Source organism: Odocoileus virginianus, chromosome 30 (genome assembly GCF_023699985.2).
Source record: "Odocoileus virginianus isolate 20LAN1187 ecotype Illinois chromosome 30, Ovbor_1.2, whole genome shotgun sequence".
Lineage (NCBI taxonomy): Eukaryota > Metazoa > Chordata > Mammalia > Artiodactyla > Cervidae > Odocoileus > Odocoileus virginianus.
The window spans coordinates 42242103-42266307 of NC_069703.1; the positions used below are offsets into that span (position 1 = coordinate 42242103).

The 24205-nt window shown below is 40.7% G+C and overlaps 1 protein-coding gene and 1 non-coding gene across 5 annotated transcripts in view; both read left to right on the forward strand.

Annotated features, from left to right (window-relative positions):
• KPNA6 (karyopherin subunit alpha 6) overlaps positions 1–24205 on the forward strand; it is a 53712-nt gene that overhangs the window by 23791 nt on the left and 5716 nt on the right. For 2 of the 4 annotated variants that reach the window (XM_020896126.2, XM_020896125.2), the window contains exons 2-13: positions 10895–11028; positions 11893–11985; positions 14182–14281; positions 15434–15528; positions 16493–16624; positions 17553–17641; positions 18459–18558; positions 18876–19039; positions 19207–19285; positions 21052–21177; positions 21493–21620; positions 22607–22785. In XM_020896126.2, the coding sequence (XP_020751785.1) occupies positions 10895–11028; positions 11893–11985; positions 14182–14281; positions 15434–15528; positions 16493–16624; positions 17553–17641; positions 18459–18558; positions 18876–19039; positions 19207–19285; positions 21052–21177; positions 21493–21620; positions 22607–22785 (1419 nt within the window). Of the gene's footprint in view, positions 1–8256; positions 8316–10894; positions 11029–11892; positions 11986–14181; positions 14282–15433; positions 15529–16492; positions 16625–17552; positions 17642–18458; positions 18559–18875; positions 19044–19206; positions 19286–21051; positions 21178–21492; positions 21621–22606; positions 22786–24205 lie in introns of those variants that run through there. The other 2 variants (XM_020896127.2, XM_070459084.1) reach the window with 2 other exon arrangements.
• Positions 9027–9174, forward strand: LOC139032270 (small nucleolar RNA SNORA79). The gene has a single exon (XR_011484806.1). It is a non-coding gene; the product is annotated as a small nucleolar RNA SNORA79 (small nucleolar RNA).

The window sequence follows — 24205 nt, forward strand, 5'->3', positions numbered from 1 at the left end:
TAACTGAGATTCTGCGTTAATTGGAGGAAATATGCTATTTAAATAATTTTGTGGTAAAATATGACACAATTCACCACTTTAATCATTATTAAGCAGCATCAGTTGCATCTACAATGTTGTGCAACCATCACCACTATCCATTTCCAAGATTTTCATCACTCCAAACAGAAACTCTGTTCCATTAAGCAATAATTTCTCATTTCTCCCTTCCATTTGTAGCTGACAATCTCTAATCTACTTTGATAATCTCTAATCTACTTTTGTCTCTGTAAGTTTCCAGGTACCTCATGTAAATGAAATCATGTAATCTTTATCCTTTTCTTTATCCTTTATCCTGGTTTGTTTTACTTAACATACCATCTTTAGGGTTCTTCAGTGTTGTTGTTGTTCAGCTGCTAAGTTGTGTCCGACTCTTTGCAACCCCATGGACGCCAAGCTTCTCTGTACTTCACTGTCTCCCAGAGTTTGCTCAGATTCATGTCCACTGAGTCAGTAAAGATATCTAACCATCTCATCCACTGCCGCTGTCTTCTCCTTTTGCCTTCAATCTTTCCCAGCATCAGAGTCTTTTCCAGTGAATCGGCTCTTCTCATCAGGTGGCCAAAGTATTGGAGCATCAGTCCTTCCAGTGAACATTCAGGGTTGATTTACTTTAGGATTGACTGCTTTGATCCCCTTGCAGTCCAGGGGTCTCTCCACAGTCTTCTCTCACACCACAGTTTGAAGGCATCAGTTCTTCGGCGCTCAGCCTTCTTTATGGCCCAGCTGTCACATCCATATATGACTACTGGAAAAACCAGAGCTTTGACTGTATGGACCTTTGTTGGCAAAATGATGTCTTTGCTTTTCTACACACTGTCTAGGTTTGTCATAGCTTTCCTTCTAAGGAGCAAACATATTTTAATTTTATAGCTGCAGTCACCGTCCACAATGATTTTGGAGCCCAAGAATGTAGCATGTGTCAAATCTTCATTCCTTTTTATGGATGAATAATATCCCATCATATGTATAAGCCACATTTTGTTTAGCAATTCATTTATTTTTAATGTCTTTTAAAAAAATATTTGTTTTATTTATTATTTTCTTTTTGGCTGTACCACATTAGTTGTAGTATGCATGGGATCATGTGGGATCTCATTTCCTGACCAGGGATCAAACCCAGGCCCCCTGCATTGGAAGCATGGAGTCTTAGCCATTAGACCACCAGGAAGTCCCATTGCCTATTTTTACTTTTTATCCTTTTTTTTTTTTTTTTTTAAATTTTTCATTTATTTTTGGCTGCTCTGGGTCTTCATTGCTGCACAGTGGCTTTCTCTAGTTGCAGAGAGAGGGGGCTGCTCTCTTCTCAGTGGTGTGGTTTTCTTGTTGCAGTGACCTCTCTTTTGGAGTGCGGTTAGAGGGCCTCAGTAGTTATTAGTCTGTGGGCTCAGTAGTTGTGGAGCATGGGTTTAGTTGCTCCATGACATGTGGGATCTTCCCGGACCAGGAATTGAACCAGTGTCTCCTGAATTGGGAGGCAGATTCCTAACCACTGGTCCAGCAGGGAAGCCCCCATTTGCCTGTTTTTAAATTGAGTTGTCTTTGCTGTTGAGTTGTAGAAATTCTTTATATATTCTGAATGTTAAAACCCTTATCAGATAGATTTGAAAGTTATTTCTTCTGTAAGTTGTCTTTTTTTTTGTAAGTTGTCTTTTTACTTCCTTGTTAATGTCTTTTTTTTTTTTTTTTTTGCTTGTGATTTTGATGTCATAGCTAAGAATCCATTGCAACATCCAAGATCATAAAACTTTACCCATATTCTATTCTAAGAGTTTTATGGTCTTAGTTTATATATTTAGGTTGTTGATCCAGTTTAAGTTTTGTTTTGTGTATGGTGTAAGCTAAGGATCTGACTCCATTCTTTTGTATCTGAACATTTAGTTGTCCCAGCACCAGTTGAAGACATTATTCTTACTCCATTGAATGGACTTAATACCCTTGTCAAAAATCAATTGGCTGGGGAAATTCCCTGGTGAACCCGTGGCCAAGATTCCGTGCTCCCAATGCAGGGGGCCTGTGTTTGATTCTGGTCAGGGAACTGGATCCCACATGCCTCAGCTAAGACCAGCACAGCCAAATAAATATATAAAAATATTTTTAAAAATCAGTTTACTGGCCATGGATGTATGAGTTTATTTCTGGACTCTCAGTTCTGTTCTCCTGATTATAGAAATCTCTCTCAATTCTGTTCTCTTGTTTATCCTTACACCAGTATCACACTGTTTTGATTATTGTAACTTTGTAGTAAATTATTAAATCAGGAAGTGTTTGTCTTTCAACTTATTTAAGAGTCTGTTGTTTAGTTTCCACATATTTATGGATTTTCCAATTTTCTTTTACTGTTTATTTCTAGTTTCATTCCTTTGGTTAAAGAAGATAATTTGTCTAATATTAATCTTTTAGAATCTATTGAGACTTTGTGCCTTAATAGAGTTTATCCTGGAGAATGTTCCATGCATTCGTACTTGGCAAGATGTTTTTTGCTCTTGTTGGATGGGAGTGTTCTATGTGTCTTTTACATCTAACTGATTTATAATGTAAAAGTTCTCTTTCCTTAATAATCTTCTGTCTAGGTTCTATTCATTATTGAAAGTGGTGTATTGTAGTCTCTAAATGTTATTGTAGAACTGTTTTTCCCTTTACTTTGACTGTTGTAACAGTTTTTTACTTAAAAATTTTTATCTGATATTTAGTACAGCCATCCCAGCTCTCTTTTGCTTATCATTTGCATGAATATCTTTTTTCACCCATTTACTTTCAACTTCTTTGTGTTTTCAGATATACAGTAAGTCTTTGCAGACAGCATGTAGTAGATCATGGTTGTTTTTTTTTTTTAATCCACTGCCCATCTCTGCCTTTTAACTAAAGAGTTTAATCTATTTAACTCCTCTGTTCATGGAATTCTCCAGGCAGGAATACTGAAGTGGGTAGCCATTCCCTTATCCAGGGGATCTTCCCGACCCAGGGATCAAACCTACATCTCCTGGGTCTCCTGCATTGCAAGCAGATTCTTTATCACCTGAGCCACCAAGGGCCCAGTAAGTATAATATAATTACTTGGGAGTTCACTGGCAGTCCAGTGGTTCAGTTCAGTTTAGTCGCTCCATCCTGTCCAACTCTTTGCAACCCCATGGACTGTAGCATGCTAGGCCTCCCTGTCCATCACCAACTGCTGGCGTTTACTCAAACTCATATGCATTGAGTCAGTGATGCCATCAAACCATCTCATCCTCTGTTGTCCCCTTCTCCCACCCTCAATCTTTCCCAGCATTAGGGTCTTTTCAGATGAGTCAGTTCTTCGATCAGGTGGCCAAAGTACTGGAGTTTCAGCTTCAACATGAGTCCTTCCAATGAATATTCAGGACTGATTTCCTTTAGGATGGACTGGTTGGATCTCCTTGCTGTCCAAAGGACTCTCAAGAGTCTTCTCCAACACCCCAGTTCAAAAGCATCAATTCTTCAGCGCTCAGCTTTCTTTATAGTCCAACTCTCACATCCATACATGACTATTGGAAAAACCATAACCTTGATTAGACAGACATTTGTTGGCAAAGTAATGTCTCTGCTTTTTAATATGCTGTCTAGGTTGGTCATAGCTTTTCTTCCAGGGAGCAAGTGTCTTTTAATTTCATGGCTGCAGTCACCATCTGCAGTGATTTTGAAGCCCTAAAAAATAGTCTTACACTGTTTCCCCATCTATTTCCCATGAAGTGATGGGACCAGATGCCATGATCTTTGTTTTCTGAATGTTGAACTTTAAGCCAACTTTTTCACTTTCCTCTTTCACTTTCATCAAGAGGCTCTTTAGTTGTTCTTCACTTTCTGCCATAAGGTGGTGTCATCTATATATCTGAGGTTGTTGGTATTTCTCCCGGTAATCTTGATTCCAGCTTGTGCTTCCTCCAGCCCGCATTTCTCATGATGTACTCTGCATATAAGTTAAATAAGCAGGGTGACAATATACAGTCTTGGCGTACTCCTTTTCCTATTTGGAACCAGTCTGTTGTTCCATGTCCAGTTCTAACTGTTGCTTCCTGACCTGCATACAGGTTTCTCAAGAGGCAGGTCAGGTGGTCTGGTATTCCCATCTCTTTCAGAATTTTCTACACTTTGTGGTGATCCACACAGTCAAAGGCTTTGGCATAGTCAATAAAGCAGAAACAGATGTTCTTCTGAAACTCTGTTGCTTTTTCAATGATCCAACAGATGCTGGCAATTTGAACTCTGGTTCCCCTGCCTTTTCTGAAAGCAGGTTGAACATCTGGAAGTTCAAAGTTCACGTATTGTTGAAACCTGGCTTGGAGAATTTTGAGCCTTACTTTACTAGTGTGTGAGATGAGTGCAGTTGTGCGGTAGTTTGAGCATTCTTTGGGATTGGAATGAAAACTGACCTTTTCCAGTCCTTTGGCCACTGCTGCATTTTCCAAATTTGCTGGCATATTGAGTGAAGCACTTTCACAGCATCATCTTTCAGGATTTGAAGGAGCTCAACTGGAATTCCATCACCTCCACTAGCTTTGTTCATAGTGATGCTTCCTAAGGCCCACTTGACTTCACATTCTAGGATGTCTGTCTCTAGGTGAGTGATCACACCATCATGATTATCTGGGTCATGAAGATCTTTTTTGTATAGTTCTTCTGTGTATTCTTGCCACCTCTTAGTATCTTCTGCTTCTGTTAAGTCTGTACCACTTTTGTCCTTTTTTGTGCCCATCTTAGGATGTAATGTTCCCTTGGTATCTCTAAATTTCTTGAAGAGCTCTCTAGTCTTTCCCATTCTATTATTTTCTTCTATTTCTTTGCATTGATCACTGAGGAAGCCTTTCTTATCTCTCCTTGCTATTCTTTGGAACTCCTCATTCAAATGAGTATATCTTTCCTTTTCTCCTTTGCTTTTTGCTTCTCTTCTTTTCACAACTGTTTGTAAAGCCTCCTCAGACAGCCATTTTGCTTTTTTGGATTTCTTTTTCTTGGGGATGGTCTTGATCCCTGTCTCCTGTACAGTGTCACGAATCTCTATCCATAGTTCATGAGGCACTCTGTCTATCAGATCTAGTCCCTTAAATCTGTTTCTCACTTCCACTGTATAATCATAAGGGGTTTGATTTAGGTCATACCTGAATGGTCTAGTGGTTTTCCGTACCTTCTTCAATTTAAGTCTGAATTTGGCCATAAGTCCAGTGGTTAGGATCCTGCATTTCCACTGCTAGGGGCCCAGACTTGATTCCTGGTCAGGGAACTAAGATCCTGCAAGCTACTTGACACTGCCAAAAAAGAAAGTATAATGTAATTATTGATAAGGAAAGACTTCTGCCATTTTGTTCTTTTTTCTTTCTTTCTTATACCTTTTTGTCCCTCTCTTCCTCTATTACTGCCTTTTGTGTTTAATTGGTTTCTTGTAGTGAATTGTTTTCATTCATGTCTCATTTCCTTTGTGTATATTTTTATTTTGTATGTATGTATGTATATAGAGAGAGCTTGTGGGCTTTACATTTAACATCCCAAATTTATCACAATGTAGTTCGAATTGGTACCAACTTAACTTCAATAGCATACAGAAGCTTTTGTTCATTATTATTTTACGCATTTGTCTTTTTTTTTAATAATTTATTTCCTTATTTTTAGTTGCTATCTCTGTTCGTGGCGAGCGGGGGCTGCTTTAGTTGAGGAGCACAGGCTCTAGGCACACAGTAGTTGCAGCGCCCGGGCGCAGTAGTTGTGGCGCACAGGTGTAGGTGCTCCGCAGCGGGTGGAATCCTCCTGGACCAGAGATCAAACCCACGTCCTCTGTGTTGGCAGGGGGATCCTCATCCACTCTATCACCAGAGAAGTCCTGCGTTTTCTTTTAAATCATGTAGAAAATTAAAAGTAGCATTACAAACCAAAAATCCTAGAAGACTGGCTTCTATATTTCCCCATGTATTTACCTTCGCTGGCTTCAAGTTACTGTGTAACGCCCTTTCATTCAACTTGAAGGACTCCCCTCAGCATTTCTCATAGAGCAGGTCTAGTGGTAACAAATTCCCTCAGTGTTTACCTGAGAATATCTTAGTTTCTCCCTTGTTTTTGAAGTACAGTTTTGTCAGATACAGAATTCTTTGAAAGTTTTTTTCTTTCAGCACTTCAAATATCTATAAATTTTAAAATCTCAGTACCTTCTGGACTTCATGGTTTTTTGATGAAAAACTGGCTTGTATGTGATGAGTCACTTCTTCCTTGCTGCTTTCAAGACTTTCCTTTTGTATTTGGCTCTCAATAGTTTGATTATGTTTCTAGATGTAGATCTGAATTTTTCTCCTTGAAATTGAGTATCTCTCTGTGTACATTGTTGTCTCTTTTTTTGCTATTATTTCTACAAAATTCTTTTCCCCTTTATCTCCCATTTTTTTGACTCCCATATTGCATATTTTGTGATTTGATTGTTGGAGTTTCATGAATCCCTAGGCTCTCTATTCACTTTTCTGCATTATTTTTCCCTTTCTCCTCAGACTGCATAATTTCAATTTTCCTGTCTTCAAGCCTGCTACTTCTGTCTGTTGCCTGCTCAAATGTGCCGTTGGACCCTTCTAGTGAATTCTTCATTTCAGCTATTATATTTTTCAACTCCAGAGTTTCTTTTTGGTTCCTTTTCTATTTGTTGAGTTACCTCCTGGTATCATTTTCCCTCTACTTGAAGAACTTTAGACTTTCTTTAGTACAGGTCTTAGAGCTTCCCTGATAACTAAGTGGGTAAAGAATCGACCTGCAGTGCAGGAGATAGAGGAGAAATGGGTTTGATCCCTGGGTCAGGAAGAGCCCATGGAGGAGGAAATGGCAACCCACTCCAGTTTTCCTGCTTGAAAAATCTCATGGACAGAGGAGCCTGATGGGCTGCAATCCATGGGGTCGCCAAGAATCATACAGGTCATACATGACTGAGCACAGTGTAGGTCTGCTAGAGACAGAGTCTCAGCTTTTGTTTGTCTGAAAAAGTTTAAAGTACAATTAATGATGTTATTTCATTATCCTTTTTAATTTTATTTTTGGTGAAGTATAGTTAATTTACAGTGTTTTAGTTTCAAGTGTACAGAAGAGTGATTCATTTATATATGTGTGTGCATATGTGTGTTTGTGCATATGTGTGTGTGTGTATTCTTTCTCAGATTTTTTTTTTTTTTTTTTTGGCTGCACCATGTAGCATGTGGGATCTTAGTTCCCAGCCAGAAACTGAACCCGTGTCCCCTGCAGTCGAAGTGCGGAGTCCCCAACACTAGACCACCAGGGAAGTCCCTCAGATTCTTTTCCATTACAGGTTACATTATAAGTTTCACAGGATATTGAGTGTAGTTCCCTGTGCTATACAGTAGTTCCTTGTTATTTACATACCTTATATATGGTAGTGTATATATGTTAATCCCAGACTCCTAATTTTTCTTTCCCCCACCTTGTGCTAGTATTATTTGGAATTTTTATAGCTTCAGACATGACTAAGCAACTGAGCATGCACATCCTTGTTCATAAATGATACAGGAAAATTATAGGACCTTCTCATATTATCCTTCTTTGGTATTGTTATCAAAAGAATGTCCTTTTTCCAGAAGGAAGTATGTGTAAGAGTGAAACAACTTATTTAAAAAGTTGGTAAACCTCGAGAATTCCCTGGTAGTCCCAGTGGTTAGGACTCTGAGCTCTCATTGCCAAGGGCCTGGATTTGATTCCTAGTCAGGGAACTTAAATCCTAGAAGCTGCATATTGCAGCCAAAAAAAAAAAAATTTTTTCTTTTTAATCTCATTTATAAAACCATTTAGACCTGGCATTTTCTTTGTGGAAATATTCTTTAGTGCTGATTCAGTATATTTAATGGTTATAAGGCTAGTTAGATACTCTGAGTCACTTTTAGCAAGTTATACTATTCTAGGAATTTGTCTTTTCAAGCAAGTTAGCATAAAGTTGTTCATATTCCCTTTTTTTAATCTTTTTAGTTACCTGTGGTTATGTTTTTTTTTTTTTTTTTCATTTCTAAAATTTGTACCCTCTTTTGTTCCTGAGAGATCTAACCAGAGACTTGACTATTTTTAGTCTTTTGAAAGATCCAAGTTTTACCCTTGTTAATTCTCTCTACTGTATGATTTCTCTCTCCTTTCTGCTTTTTTTCCCCTAACCTGTGTATCTAAGTCATTAATGTTCAAACTTTATGTTAACTTCCTAAGGCTTATATACAATTAATTAAATTTCAGGCAAATGAATCACTGGCGTGTAAAGGGCAAGCCATAAAACTTTAAGAAGACATGACAGGGTATCTTTCTGACCTTGGGAGCATTAAAGTATTTATTAAACAGGACACGCAGAAAGAGCTAAGTATTAAAGCAAAACTTACATTATAGTTAAGAACTTGTTAACTCCATAAAGTGAAAATTGAAAAAAGGTGAAAAGATACTAGAAAATATTTGTAATACAAAAAATCAACAAATAGTTAATAACTAGAATATCTTAAGAACTATAAATCAATAAGAAAAGGACAAATAATTCAATGGAAAAATATTTGATGTACCATAAACATTTTTTACAGAAAGGGAAACACGGCTAATTAACATAAAATCTAATAACCGTATTAGTAATGCAAGTCTTTATCCTAGTGAAGTACATTATATTCAATAGATTGGCAAAAGTGACAGTTCTGAGTAACAGGATGAGTATCAGTGGGAGCTCGTTGTGTATTGCTAAGCTAATATGAATTGGCATCACTTTGGAAGGCAACATGGTACTTAGCTGATGGCGTAAGACTTGATGGTAACACCTGAAACTGTTAAAACTTCTTTAAGAAGACACAGGAAAAAAGACCTTAGTCTTGGCAATGATGTTTTTGGGGGGCGGAGGGTGATCTAACACCAAAGCACAAGCAGCAAAAGCAGAGATAAACAAGTCGGACCCATAAACTAGAGAGCTTAAACTGGAAAATGTAAAAGCCTCTGCACAGTCCAAACAAAAAGGAAAAAAGGTCAGCATTTGATGGCTGCTCCTCTCACTGCTTGGAGCCTTAAGTAGTGGGATGTTAGCCTGTCATGTATCTAAGCTGACTTATTTTCACTCAGGGCATCATGGGGATCTGGTGGCTATCTGTTAGTGCCTTCTGATTTTTGCAGAGTCAAACAATTAAAAAGAGAGAAATGGTCAACAAAATGAAAAGGCAACCTGTGGGAGAAAATACTTCCTAACTATATATCTGACAAGGGATTAATATCCAAAATATATAAGATACTTGGTGATGCCATACGACCATCTCCAAATCAACCACACTTGAACCAATGGACATGAGTTTGAGCAAACTCCAGGAAATAGTGAAGGACAGGGAAGTCTGGTGTGCTGCAGTCCATGGGGTCACAAAGAGTCAGACACAACTGAGAAACTCCATAGCAACAACAACATAAGGGACTCTTACAACTCAATAGCAAACAAACACAAATATTGCAAGTAAAAATGGGCGAAGGACCTGAATACACACTTTTCCAAAGCAAACATATAAATGGCCAACAGGTTCATGAAAAAGATGCTAAACATCACTAGTCACTGGGGAAATGCAAATGATGATGTGTTTATACAGTGAAATAATATAACATAGGAAAAATTAACGAGATAAGGCTTCATTCAATAACATGGGTAAATCTTAGAAATCCAGTGGAGTGGGTATAATTCTCAGTAGACTGAACATAGTATGATGCAGTATTTAGGGGTGTACATATATGTGATTCATAAAAATGAAAGCAAAGATAATGACAATTCATAATATCAGTTTTCTTTTGGCTGGAGTTGGAATGGGGGTGGAGGAGCCTGGGATGGGGGAAACCTTACTACTAGATTCAGGTATATTAATCTAGTTCTTGGATTTAGTGGTGAGTTGACAGATGCTCATTGTATTATTTTGCTTGGTAACTTAACATGTTTCATCTTTTTTGTATGTAGCAAGTATTACAGAATAAAATTTTAAATGTCTTTGAAAAATAGAAGGGTGACCATATGAGTTACTTTAAAAAAAAAAAATACATGGTATTCCACTGAATTGGGTACACTGTATTTCACCTTGCTAGGTTAAATATATTTGCACTTATTTAGCAAGTCATGTAACTTTTCTCTTGTCATGGAAGTGATCATAGCTTATGAGCATTTACCATATGCCTAGCGTTGTTCTAAGTAGTTGTTCAATCACTGAGTTGTGTCCAAATCTTTTGTGGCCCCATGGACTGTAGCCAGCTAGGCTCCTCTGTGGGATCTTCCAGGCAAGAATACTGAAATAAGTTGCCATTTCCTTCTTAGACTAAGTAGTACTTCACATGTGTTAAGCTATACAATCCTTCTAACAACTCTGTGTTTTAAAAAGATGAGCTCCTGAGGCACAGAGGTTAAAGAAACTTACTGAAGGTTGCACAGCTAACAAGTAGAGTCAGGGTTGAGACTTCCCTGGTGGTCCAGTGACTAAAGACTTCATGCTCCCAGGGCAGGGGGCCTGGGTTCTATCCCTAATCAGGGACCTAGATCCCACATACTGCAACTAAGACCTGGGGCAGCCAAATAAATAAACAAATTCAAAAAAGGAAGAGCTGGTATTTGAATCCATACAATCTGCCTCCGGGGCCTACACCTTTTAACTACTAAGCTTGTATCAATTGCTATAACAGCACTTATTTAATGAACTTGTTAGGATTAAAGGAAACTGTGTTGTTGTTATGAGGGTGGTAATAGAGATCTCGGGGGCAATTATTGAGATTATCAGGCTTCACTGGGAAGCTGTGAGGGTGGGTGGGGAAAGAAGCCAGTGAGCAGAAAATGCTGTCCTTTTAAGAGCCTTTGCCAGTGTGTGTGTATCTTCCCTTCTTCCAGAGACCATGGCGAGCCCAGGGAAAGACAATTATCGAATGAAGAGTTACAAGAACAATGCCCTAAACCCTGAGGAAATGAGGCGAAGAAGAGAGGAAGAGGGCATTCAGCTCCGGAAGCAGAAACGGGAGCAACAAGTGCGTTAACCTGAGTGTTCTCAAATGTGCTCTTTAGGGAGGTGGTTCAGCCACCATGGTTGGCCTCCACCTTACATTCTCCCTTTCCCCTTGGGAAAGTAGTTTAGCTCTGTGGGCCACTCACCCAGTTTCATTTGTTGTGAAGAAATGTTGGAAGCTTTGAGAAAGAGCTGTCCCTTATTCCTTTTTCATAATTTCATACAACTTGGGTCATTTTAATTGTCTTCAATATAACTTTCTAGCGCTAACCCCTTGTTTTTACTCAGTAGTCACTGTTAGGTCTGGCTTCCAAGGCCCAGTCTCAAAACTGGCCTTTTAAGAAGTTTGTCAACCATTCTGGGCTGCCTTCTTTTTCCTGAGTCCATTCTTTGTAAGTCTCTCTAGAACTGAGACTATGTTTATGCTTCATCATTTGCACTCTGCCATGCATCCCCAGCAAATTGGTTCCTTGCCCAGGTCTGGATGCTAACCTGCTTTTGCCCACCCTTACTTCTCTTCTTTGAAGCCTTTTATATATGTGTGTATAAGGGCATATATATGTGTGTGTGTGTGTGTGTGTGTGTGTGTGTGTGTGTGTGTAGGGTATATATAGAGTGTGTATATGTATATTATATATATGTATATCTGTGCCCTTTTATACAAAGGGCACAGAAATTTTAAAAAAGATTTGCTTATAAAAATGTTCTCCAAAAATATAAACAATAGATGTAACATAGAAAGTAAAGCCCTTGAATATCTTTCCATTATCAGTAGATCAGGTTTGGCATTTTCTCATAGCATTTCCTTGACAGTCATGCTGCAATTTAACATTAGGTCATTCTTTGTTCCTTGTTTCTGTACACCATTTCTTCTCTTTCCTTTCAGCTTTTTAAACGGAGAAATGTGGAGCTGATCAATGAAGAAGCCGCCATGTTCGACAGTCTTCTCATGGACTCCTATGTGAGCTCTACCACTGGGGTAAGACCCTTGCACGTGCTTCAGGCAAGCTTGAGAAGTACTTGCTTCTACAGAATAGAAATTGAGCAGTTCACATCATTTAGTAGCTTTATCAACAATCATGCTAACCTCTCTATTCCATGGGCCCTTTTGTATTAGGCTAGTGCGAATATAATTACGGTTTCGGATCATGAATTTTAAATCATTGTAACTAGGCTCAAACACATCTTTATTAATCAAAACAAGAGCCATTACAATCAATTCATTTTTGCCAACAAGAAATAAGTTTTTTTTCCCTGTAGCATAAAAATCTGTGCTTCAGGATTCAGCAAACTCTTAGAAAGCATTCTCTGCTTCCTGCTGGTTGTGGAAGCATTTTCCCTAGGAAAAGAGATGCCTGAAGAAGTGGTAGTCGGTGAGAGGTCAGGTGAACATGGCAGATGAGGCAAAACTTCATAGCCCAATTCGTTCACCTTTTGAAGCATTAGTTGTACAACATTCAGTCAGGCATTGTCATGGAGAAGAATTGGGCCATTTTGTTGACCAGTGCCTGCTGCAGGCATTGTAGTTTTCAGTGCATCTCATCTATTTGCTGAGCATACTTCTCAGATGTCACGGTTTCACCTGGATTCACAAAGCTGTAGTTGATCAGACGGGTAACAGACCACCAAACAGTGACCACGATCCTTTTTTGGTGTAAGTTGGCTTTGGGAAATGCTTTGGAAGCTTTTTCATGGTCCAGCCACTGAGCTGGTCATCACCAGTTGAAAATCCACTTTTTGTCGCACATCACAATCCAATGAAGAAATGATTCATTGTTGTTGTGTATAATAAGAGAAGATGACACTTCCAAACAACGATCTTTTTTATTTGAGGCACCCACTTATTGTGTTTTATCACCTTTCCAATTTGCTTCAAATGCCAAATGATCATAAAGTGGTCAACATTGAGTTCTTCACCAACTTCTCATGTAGTTGGATTTAAGAGGATAAGTTTCAGTGATCCTCTTAATTGGTGTTGTCAACTTCCGATGGCTGGCCACTGTGCTCCTTATCTTCAAGGTTCTCGTCTCCTTTGCAAATCTTCTTTAAAAAAAAAAAATCAGGCATTTATAAACAAGAAAGCGTACATTAATTACATAAAAATAGTTTTCAAATAGTAGAGTAGGTCATCTTGTTGTCATTAACAGCAATAAAGGAGAGAAGGGGATGGTGATGTGGACGCTCCTGGTGGGTACCAGGGTGCAAAACTTCTTGAACCCACTGCACTGTACATTCATTAGCAGTTACTGGGCCAAATGCGTTGTTGATGTTGCAAGTTATCTCCACCACTTTACGACCCATTTTGAACTCGAATAGGAAAATTGCTCAAATTTGCTTTTTGTCTAACATCATTTCTCTAGTCTAAAATACATATAAAATAAACAGCAAGTAATAAAATGGGAGCTGATGATGGATAGGGAGGCCTGGCCTGCTGCGGTCAATGGGGTCGCAAAGAGTCGGACACGACTGAGCGACTGAACTGAACTGAATAAGTCATTAGCAAAAAACCAAAGTGATAAATGCACATTAAAGTGATGTATAACATAACCACATTTATTTAAGAATGTATTCCAATATCAGGCGGCAAAGTTCAACAGTGCAAAACAGCAATCACTTTTGCACCAACCTAATACCCAGTCATCTTAAGGAGTCAACAGGGATTTGTCTCTGGTGAAAACACCAGAGGAAACATTTAAGAGGAGCTTTCAGTTGCCTCAGAGGTTAAGAATCACTTCTAAATGTTCCAGCTTGAAGCAGCTATGGATTAAACATCTGAGCCTGCTATTGTGCTTTCCTCTTGCCCTCAAGTCTTTTTTTTTTTTTTTTTTGCTGGGTCTTCATTGCTGCGCGTAGACTTTTCTCTAGTGACGGCTACTCTCTGGTTGGGGTACAAGAGCTTCTTATTGCAGTAGCTTCTCGTTACAGTGTATGGGCTCTAGGAGCACAAGCTCAGTAGTTGTGGCGTATGGGCTTAATTACTCCTCTGCATGTGGGATCTTCCCAGACCAGGGACTGAACCCATGTCTCCTGCACTGACAGGCAGATTCTCAACCCCTGGACCACCAGGGAAGCCCCGCCCTCAAGTCTTTAGAAAGCAGGATGCCAAACAGGATTATGGGCTTATATATGGCTCTAGTGTTGGTTTGCAAAATCATGAACCTGTTTTATGTCCTAGGAGAGTGTGATCACAAGAGAGATGGTGGAGATGCTCTTTTCTGATGATCCTGACCTGCAGTTAGCAACCACACAGAAATTCCGGAAACTGCTCTCCAAAGGTACAAAGCCTAGACTTCCCCAGAGAGGCCCTGCATGACTTAGCTTCGTTTCCTCTCACTGACCTCATCAACTACTATCCTTCACTCATTCTGCTCTAGCCCTGCTGGCTGTGGCATCCTTGGACAAGCCAGGCACATTCTTACCTTTGCATGGGCTATTCCCTCTGCTTGATACCCTTTAGTTGCAGATATCTGTGTAACAGGGCTTCCCTGGTGGCTCAGTGGTAAAGAGTCCATCTGCCAGTGCAGGAGAAGCGGGTTTGATCGCTGGGTCGGGAAGATCCCCTGGAGAAGGAAATAGCAACCCACTCTAGTATTCTTCTAGCCTGGAAAATCCCATAGACAGAAGAGCCTGGCAGGCTACGGGGTTGCAAAAGAGTCAGACACGACTCAGCAACCAAAGAAGAACAATCTGTGTGACGGCTGCTTCATTTCTGTGGTTAGAGCCTACCTTTCCCAGCAAAGCCTACCCTGACACCCTATCTAAAATTGCAGCTCCCCCACCCCTTGCTGCATTTTTAATCTCCTTACCTTGCCCTACCTATTTTATTTCCTATTACACTTATTACCTTCAAACATGACAGTATTTCTTCTCACTAGGATGGATAGCTCTATGGATATAAGTCTCTATAAGCTCTAGAGACTTTTGGTTTTGTTCACTGTTGTATTCTTGGTACCCAGAACCACATCTGGAACATATTTTTTTGCTCAGTAAAAATTTGATGTATGATGGGGAAAATATTCTCTTTTCTCCCAATGACTTTTGTCCTTTATCCTTGGGAGGACTTTTCTTCCTCCCAAGAAAAGAATGCTGATCTTAGAAGGGAAGTGTTTAGACTAGTGTTGGACCTACTTTGGTCATCTCTCCCTGACTTCTTGCTTACTTAGGTAAGTAAGGTTATTTACTTGCTTAGATTTAGAAAGCCAAAAGTGAGCATACTTAAATTGGAATTGGTTTTACTCTTTTGATTCTCAGCTATTTGATACAGTTCAAAAATGACCTGCTATTGTTAAAACTACCTCACCAGAAGGAAGCTTGGGAGTGTTTATAAGGATGGTCAGGAGTATTTAGGAAGGATGGTGGACTGATCCCAGTGAATGCATCAGCCAGCCCTTCTGACTTCTCCTCTCTTTCCTTTGTCCCTCTCCCAGAGCCCAGTCCTCCAATAGACGAAGTTATCAACACTCCAGGAGTGGTGGATCGGTTTGTGGAGTTTCTGAAGAGAAATGAGAATTGTACATTACAGGTGAGGCCTGGGGTGGTGAGGTGGCAGATGAACACCCTTTTGCCAAGAAATTGCTATGGCATGCTTCTGCAGACACATCTCTGAAGATGAAACATTTAAGGAGATGCTGTTACCTCAGAGGGCTTGGCCTCAAGTAAGAGAGCCACAAATTCTTCCCTAAAACAGTCTCAAAGGAAAGGTAGCAAAATATGACAGATTCATTATTCAGAGGTTGTAATATAGAATATATATATATGTATGTATATATATATACATATACATACATAAAACGTTCTAGTCCATTTCTAATTCTGGAGTGAAGCACCTTGCTTCTCTGGGTCTCTCTTCTCACAAATGAGTAATGAGCCACTCTACTAGAACTTATTAAAACTTGGCTGAAAGGATCCTTGAGAGACCTGTCTCACTTTTATCCTGGTTTCAGAAATGAATAAAGTGAAGTTCAAGAAATAAAACATGGCTTACCACAACCCACTCCAGTATTATTGCCTGGGAAATCCCATGGACAGAGGATCCTGGCAGGCTTCAGTCTATGGGGTTGCAAAAAAGTTGCAAAAAAGTGACTCACCACCAACAACAACTGAGGTGGTGGGGGAATAGTAAAGATTTGGTGTTGCTCCCAGGTTTCACTACTCTTCATGAGTCTTCTTTCATTCTTTCTCCTTCTCCTAACTTTTTCAGCCTCTCTTCCTCTAGGAAAAACAAAAATAAAGCGTGGCTTGCCCATGGACTCAAGGGGGCTGTAATAGTGCGGGACTAGACCTAGAACCATGGAAGCCTAGCTCTGTCTTCCTATTATGTCACTGCCAGTAATTCTTCCTTTCATTTAAAGGAGAAGAGGGAAAAGCTTGTGTGGTTGTTTTTTTCCAAGTCAGGGGCAGGAGACTTAACTGTCCTGAGCCATCTGGTAGGCAAGGCTGCTCTGTCTGGAATGACCTCTCAGTCATGGCTTTAATCTCACTTTCAGTTTGAAGCTGCCTGGGCTCTAACAAACATTGCTTCTGGAACCTCTCAGCAGACCAAAATTGTCATTGAAGCAGGGGCCGTCCCCATTTTTATAGAGCTGCTTAACTCGGACTTTGAGGATGTACAGGAACAGGTAATACCCAAATTTGACTTAATTCTTGATGATGTCAGTGGTGTAATAAAAAATGTATTTTTGTCTTTTTCCCCAGTTAAGAGCAAAGAGCTCCTAAAAACCTTGGGATTTTCTTAGTGATTTTTTTCTGTCATCCCTAAAGAGCACCTGAGTGTGTGCTAATGAGATGACTCAGGGTGGGGCCCTAGATAGCTTCAGGAAGGGAGGGCTAGTCATCAGAAAGACCAAATTAGGGATTAGAGAATAGGAACTTTCAGCCCCACCCCACACCCAGTCTTCCCACCCCTCCTCCCCAACCTCCCTAGGGATGTTAGAGGGGGTAAATATTGGGTTATAAAAAAATCTTGAAAAGAACTTCTGGGTTGGTGAACACTCACTGTACTGGGAAGGTGACATGCCCAGAGAGAACTGATGTAGAAGAGAACTCCACATGTTGCGTGTCAGAGGTGGTGTTGGGAAAAAGACACCACAGTACCCATTTCTTAACATCTGCAGATCATAAAAACCCTGCTTCCATTTCTTCTGCTGGAGTTTTACTGGTTGATTAGAAGTGGAGTGGTCCTGGGGATTTTTCCTCTATTAATACATATAGGGTTGGTCCTATGAGGCTACAAGAATGCAAGTTTCCCATCGTTTTCTCCTTTTATGGGAGATAAGGAGGTTTTGGTTTGGCTTCTCTGGTTGCAATACAGTGGCAGCCTGCTTTCCCCCACCAAAACCCAGGAATTCTCAGAGGAAAAGTCCTCATAGAGCAAGTACTCAATAAGGATGTCAACAAGGAGGGTACCTGAGCTTATTTGGTGTGTTTCAAACCTTGATGGGATGGTCGTCCAGGTTACTGCTGTGTGTCACTCTGTAGTTGTGAGTATAAAGTACACACAGAAGCCAGTAGGTTCTGTGGGTGACAGTTCCACCCTCCCTTTTTTAGGCAGTCTGGGCACTGGGAAACATAGCTGGAGACAGCTCCGTTTGCCGAGATTACGTCTTGAACTGTTCCATCCTCAATCCTTTGTTAACGTGAGTAATTACTGTCATCTGCACCTGGGGCATCTGTAGGGCAGCCATGTAGCAGATCTTTGGGGGACAGTTTACCTTAAGTTGATGAGTAAATAAAAAAATGCTAGAAGTGCATTCTGATTGACAGAGTGAAAGGTTATCTTTTGAGAGTAAGAAGATTGTGCCACTGGTCTGTGTCTGTACTTCTCGCTTCACAGCACTGTAGAATCTCCTGTTGGTCATACTTGGCTCACTGCTGAGCCAGAGGAGAGAGGAAGGAGTAGCCCATCTGGAAAAACCTAACTTTCTCTGCAAAATGCATTGATTTTCTATGGGTTTATGCATAGGTACATTGGAGAGCTCTGTTGTAAACCACAGATCTAAGACCCCATGCAGGGTCATATGGATGCTCCCATCCCTTCCTCCATGCCCTTAAAGTAGAGCTACATCTAAACCAAAGCAGAGGGAGGAGTTTTTCTTCAGAAGTCACAACCTCGTGAGCTACTATTAGAACTCTTTTGTGGGCCTGTCACAGAAAGTCAGTCCGTACTGCACAGCTAAAGCCCTCACACTAAAACTTCATTTAGCATGCTTATTCAAGGTCCAGCTCTCTGTCCTTATTCGCTATGGGCTTACCAACCACAGATGGTCCTAATCCCCTATGAAGATGTAGGTTGGCCTCCTGGACCAAACTAACTCGCTTAAATTACAGGTAGGAAAAGACAGTGAGGCAGCTAGAGTTGTAGGGGTCTGGTTGGGTATGCTCCTGGGGTTCACAGACAACAGCTCTATGCAAAAGGCATCATTGCTCAGGATCTGGCTTTTCTGTCTCCTTCAGACTCCTTACCAAGTCCACACGACTGACAATGACCCGGAACGCAGTCTGGGCCCTGTCAAACCTCTGCCGAGGGAAGAACCCACCCCCAGAGTTTGCAAAGGTAAGAGAGCTTCTTACCAGTTCCTGAGTAATAGCAGGTTCCTTCATATGGAGGAATTTTGACATGGGAGTTTTCAAGTCTTTGGGGAACCCTTGGAGTCTCAATCCATGGGAAGCTGAAAGAGGCAGTCATCAGTGAAGTAGGTGATCTACTGTGCCGGGGTGGTAAAGTGAAAATGTGGGCCTGATGGCTTAATGTAGTAGAAATCTCTGGGTCTTAGACTTACTCAGTAGAGGAGGGCTTGGACTGTTAGGCTCAGTGGTAGAGCTGATGTAACCTTGTCCCCCTATGAATGCCTCTCTCTCTGCTTCCAATAGGTCTCCCCTTGTTTGCCCGTGCTGTCTCGCCTACTCTTCAGCAGCGACTCAGACTTGCTGGCAGATGCTTGCTGGGCCCTCTCTTATCTATCTGATGGCCCCAATGAGAAGATCCAGGCAGTCATAGACTCTGGAGTCTGCCGAAGATTGGTCGAGCTCCTAATGTGAGTGATCCCAGTTAGAAAGGGTACAGATTCCAAGCTGAGAACTGCAGTTGGCAGTCTGCTGCCCTGTGCAAAGTCTGGACCCATGAGTGCTACAGGCCTTGGTGGTCAGCAGAGCTGAAAGCTTGGTGCTGGCCCTTTACTGACCAGATCACCCTCCTCTGTAGGCACAACGATAACAAAGTGGCTTCTCCTGCTCTGAGAGCTGTGGGTAACATTGTCACCGGGGATGACATCCAGACCCAGGTAAGGAGAAGGAGGAGAGCTGTCTGTGGGCAAAATCCTTTCCTTCCGTAGACTTTAGTCCTGATGGGAGGCAGTGTGATCTAGGAGAGAAAGCATAGACTTGAAGGAAAAATTCCAACTCTGCCACTTTCTGTATGATTTATGGGCAATTTGGTTGCCTTCATTTTTTATATAAATTGGAAGCAAGTCATTATCCATTGGGTGCTGTTGAACAAAAAACTAAATGGAAATACTTGACTTACTGCCTGGGACATTGTAAAGTAATTGTTAACAGCTTTTCTGCTATGGTACCTTTGAAACACTAAAATCTATGGACCCTCACCCCTGCTTCCTAACTAAACTTCTAGGATCCCGTGGTTTAGCCTCATGTTAGTCCTCTGGTAGTAATGCCTCCATAGAGGGCGCAGTATGCAAGGTTTCTCTAGACACAGCTGGAGAGCTGGTTAATCTTTGAATCTTCAGTAGTCTGCATAATTCTGTGGGATTCTTAACAAATATCAAAATGAGGTGAGCAATCTCACTCAAGCCCACACTTATTTTCTAGATCATTCTTATTATGTGTGTGTGATCACGCCTTGTAAACAAGTATTCATAACTTAAAATATCCTGTTTTTAAGTATAGTTCAGTGCCATTAAGTGCATTCACATTGTTATTTAACCATCATGACCATCCATCTCCACAACTTTTGCATCATTTGGAACTGAAACTCTGTGCTCTTTAAATAACTTCCCATTTCCCCCTCCCCTCATCCCCTGGTAACTACCACATTACTTTCTGTCTCTTGGGAGTTTGACTTCTCTAGAAACCTCACATAAGCCAAACCATATATATTTGTTCTTTTGTTTCAACTTATTTTACCTAGCATATTTTCAAACATATTTTAGTATTTCACACCTTCATTCCTTTTGGTAGCTGAATAATATTCCCTGGTACACATGTGCCACATTTGGTTTATTCATTCATCTGTTGATAGACATTTGGGTTGCTTTCACCTTTTGGCTAGTGTGAGTAATGTTGCATCGAATATTGGCATACAAATCTCTGTTTGAGTCCCTGTTTTCAGTTCTTTGGGATATATACCTAGAGGTGGAATTACTGGGTCATGGGGTAATTTTATGTTTAAAAATTTTGAGAAACCACCATACTGTTTAGCACAATGGCTATACCATTTTACAGTCCCACCAGATATGTACCAGGTTCCAATTTCTCCACATCTTTACCAACAATTACATTGCCTGGATTTTTTAAGAATAGCTATCCTAAAAAAAAAAAAAAAAAGAATAGCTATCCTAGAGACTTCCCTGGGGTCTGAGGGTTAAGAACCCCCCTTCTAATGCAGGGGACTCGGGTTCGATCCCTGGTTGGGGAACTAAGATCCCACATGCTTTGGGGCAACTAAGCCTGCACATCACAGTGAAGACCCAGCTCAGCCAGAAAAACAGAATAACTAACCTAAGAAGTATGAAGTTGTATCTCACTGAGGTTTTGATTTGCATTTCCCTAATGATTAATGGTGTCTGGCGTGTTTTCATGTGCTTTATGGCCCCCTGCCTGTTTTCTTTGGAGAAATGTTTATTTATATCCTCTGCCCATTTTAATTCTGGATATTCATCTTTATCAGATACATGATTTGAATATCTTTATCCCATTCTGTGACTTGTGTAATTCACTCTGTTGAAAGATGTCTTTCAGTGCACAAAAGTTTTAAATTTTGATTAAGTCCAGTTTATCTTGTCTTTTGTTGCCTATACTTTTGATGTTCTAGGTCATTCTTAACTGTTCAGCCCTCCCTTGCCTCCTCCACCTCCTGAGCAGCTCCAAGGAGTCAATCCGAAAGGAAGCTTGTTGGACCATTTCAAATATCACTGCTGGCAACAGGGCTCAGATACAGGTAGAACAAGCAGTTGGGAGGTTGAGGAGCGGTGGTAGAAAGGCCTGGGATCATGAGACTTTGTGGGATATTGCCTTCTAGACGAAAAAATTTCTCTTTTGAAATTGGGATCAATGTATGCTATTGGTCAAAGATTCCGTGGAGCAGAAGCCAGGTTCTTCTGCACCACCTTACGTATATGGGAAGGACAAAGGAGAACTTTGAGGAAGGGGAATGTGTCTAAATCTTAGCTGATTTGTGTTCTAGATTTGTTTATTCTCCTTGAAGTGACTTTTTTCCCCCATATCCCACCCCCGAACCCCCAATTCTTCTCAGGCTGTCATAGATGCAAACATCTTCCCTGTATTGATCGAAATCCTTCAGAAAGCAGAGTTCCGTACAAGGAAAGAGGCAGCCTGGGCCATCACCAATGCCACATCAGGAGGAACCCCTGAACAAATCAGGTACCACAGTCCTTCGCATTGAGTGATATGTGTACTCTACCTCTCAGCTTATGTTACATATGATCTCTAAATTGCCTTTGCTGGGATAGGTCTGCCCCTGTTCATAGGGTTTAACTGATAAGCTGATAGAGTGTAGCTTCTTTTCCCTCCTAAAGAATGGACACTTAAGAGACATTCATCTCTCTTCTGCCTCTTTCTACCCACAAGAGAATTTAAATCTATATAATTCACAATTACTCATACAAATGAAAGAGAACCATGCGATGACTCATTCAGAGCAGTTTCCTTGGGAAATCATTTTTGACAATGATACTTAGGTAAATAGGAAATAAGTAAATAGGAAAGCTATTTTGTGTGAAGATGCTCTTTGATTCTGTTTTCCATTATGAACTTGAGTTGGAGTGGTGGGAATTAGAGAAGTGCCTTGCCTTCAGCTTGTAGCTTAGGAAGGGGGAGTATATTCAGCATATTATAAAACCTTAGGAGAAAAGGATAGCCATTGAGTTAATTAAGCTTTTGAGGATACAGGGTTGTGAATGGCATTTTGGACAGGAAAAAGCATAAGTAAAAGTACAAAAATCAGAAACCTAGAGACCTTTACATGTTTGACTGGAATGTAGTATTCTTGGAAGGGAATAATGTGAGATGAAGCTAAAAAAGCTTAGGAGCCTGATTGTCTGGAGAGTAGAGCTTGGACTGTGAAAATTTTAAGCAGGGAAATGATGTTTCAGAGTAGATAGTACTGCTCTAGGGACACATTAGAGACCAGGAGGAGGAATCTGTGGCAGCCTTCTACATGGAAATGAACTAAACCAGTAGTATTGAGGGGGTGAAGAGACTGAGATAAAGCCTGTGTGTTTATGAGGGCTCAGGCAGAGTGAATTGCTGAGAGCATTGATGTGTGTGAAGGAGACCCAGGGGCCCCAGAGCACCAGTCTGGCACCTCCCTTTTCTTCTCTTGAACTTACCTGGTCTCTGCCCTTCAGGTACCTGGTCTCCCTGGGCTGCATCAAACCCCTGTGCGACTTGCTGACTGTGATGGATTCAAAGATCGTGCAGGTGGCCCTCAATGGACTGGAGAACATCCTTCGGCTTGGAGAGCAAGAGGGCAAGCGCAGTGGCTCTGGGGTCAATCCCTACTGTGGCCTCATCGAGGAGGCCTATGGTATGTGCCCTCCCCTCAAACTCATGTCTGCCCTGAGTAGACTTCGGAACCTAAGTTCTAGTTCAGAACCTCGAAGTGGTATATGTATGTGAGAGTTTGTGGTCACCATTGAATGCAAAGTTTTGTCCCACAAGTTCCATTTCTTCTGAGGAGCAAGAGATCTGTTCTCTTTCTGATAGGCTGTACCCGGTAAGTAGGTTATGATACAGATACAAAAATAAAGCTCCAGAATTGATAATAGGATAAGGAGCTGGAAGACATGTTTTCAGCTGAGTTTCTAGCAAGTTCCTTTCTTTTGTTTTTCCATTATAAACATGGTTATTACAAGATATTAGGTAAGTTCTCTGTGCTGTGCAGCAGGTCCTTGTTGTTCATCTATTTTGTTAATAGTAGTTTGTGTCTAAGGCTTCCCAGGTGGCACAGTGGTAAAGAATCCTCCTGCCAACACAAGAGATGCGGGTTTGATCCCTGGATCATAAAGAGGCCCTGGAGAAGGAAATGGCAACCCACTCCAGTATTCTTGCCTGGAAAATTCTATGGACAGAGGAGTATGTTAAAGAGTGGGATGCAACTGAGCCAGTTCACACTCGCGCACACACGCGCGCGCGCGCATACACACACACACACACACACACACACACACACACAGTTTGTATCTGCTAATCCCACACTCATAATTATCCCTCTTCACCTTTCCCCCTTTGTTAGCCATAAGTTTATGTTCTATGTCTGTGAGTCTCTTTTTGTTGTATAAATAAGTTCGTTTCTATCGGTTTTTTTTTTAAGATTTCCCATATGTGATATCATATGATAATTGTCTTTGTCTGATTTACTTTACTTAGTATGATTATGTCTGGGTCCATCCATGTTGCTGCAAATGGCATTATTTTATTCTTACTTATGGCTGAGTAATTTCCCATTGTAAATGTACACCACGTCTTCTTGACCCATTCATCTGTTGATGGACAGTTGGGCTGCTTCCATGTCTTGGCTATAGTAAATAGTGCTGCTATGAACATTGGGGTGTATATATATCTTTTCAAAGTAGTTTTCTTCAGATACATGCCCAGGAGTGGGATCACTGAATCATATGGTAGGTCTAGTTTTTCAAGGAACCTCCATAGTGGCTACACCAGTTTACATTCCCACCAACAATACAGGAGGGTTCCCTTTTCTCCACACCCTCTCCAGCATTTATTATTTGTAGACTTTTGGTTTGTTTTTGGTTTTTTATTTGTCATACCTTTTGGCTTGCGGGATTTTAGTTCCCTGACCAGGGACTGAACTCAAGGCCCTGGTAGTGAAACCGCTTGGTCCTAACCATTGGACTTCCAGGGAATTCCCTTGTAGGCTTTTTGATGATGGCCATTCTGACTGGTGTGAAGTGATACCCTCATTATAGTTTTGATTTCCATTTCCC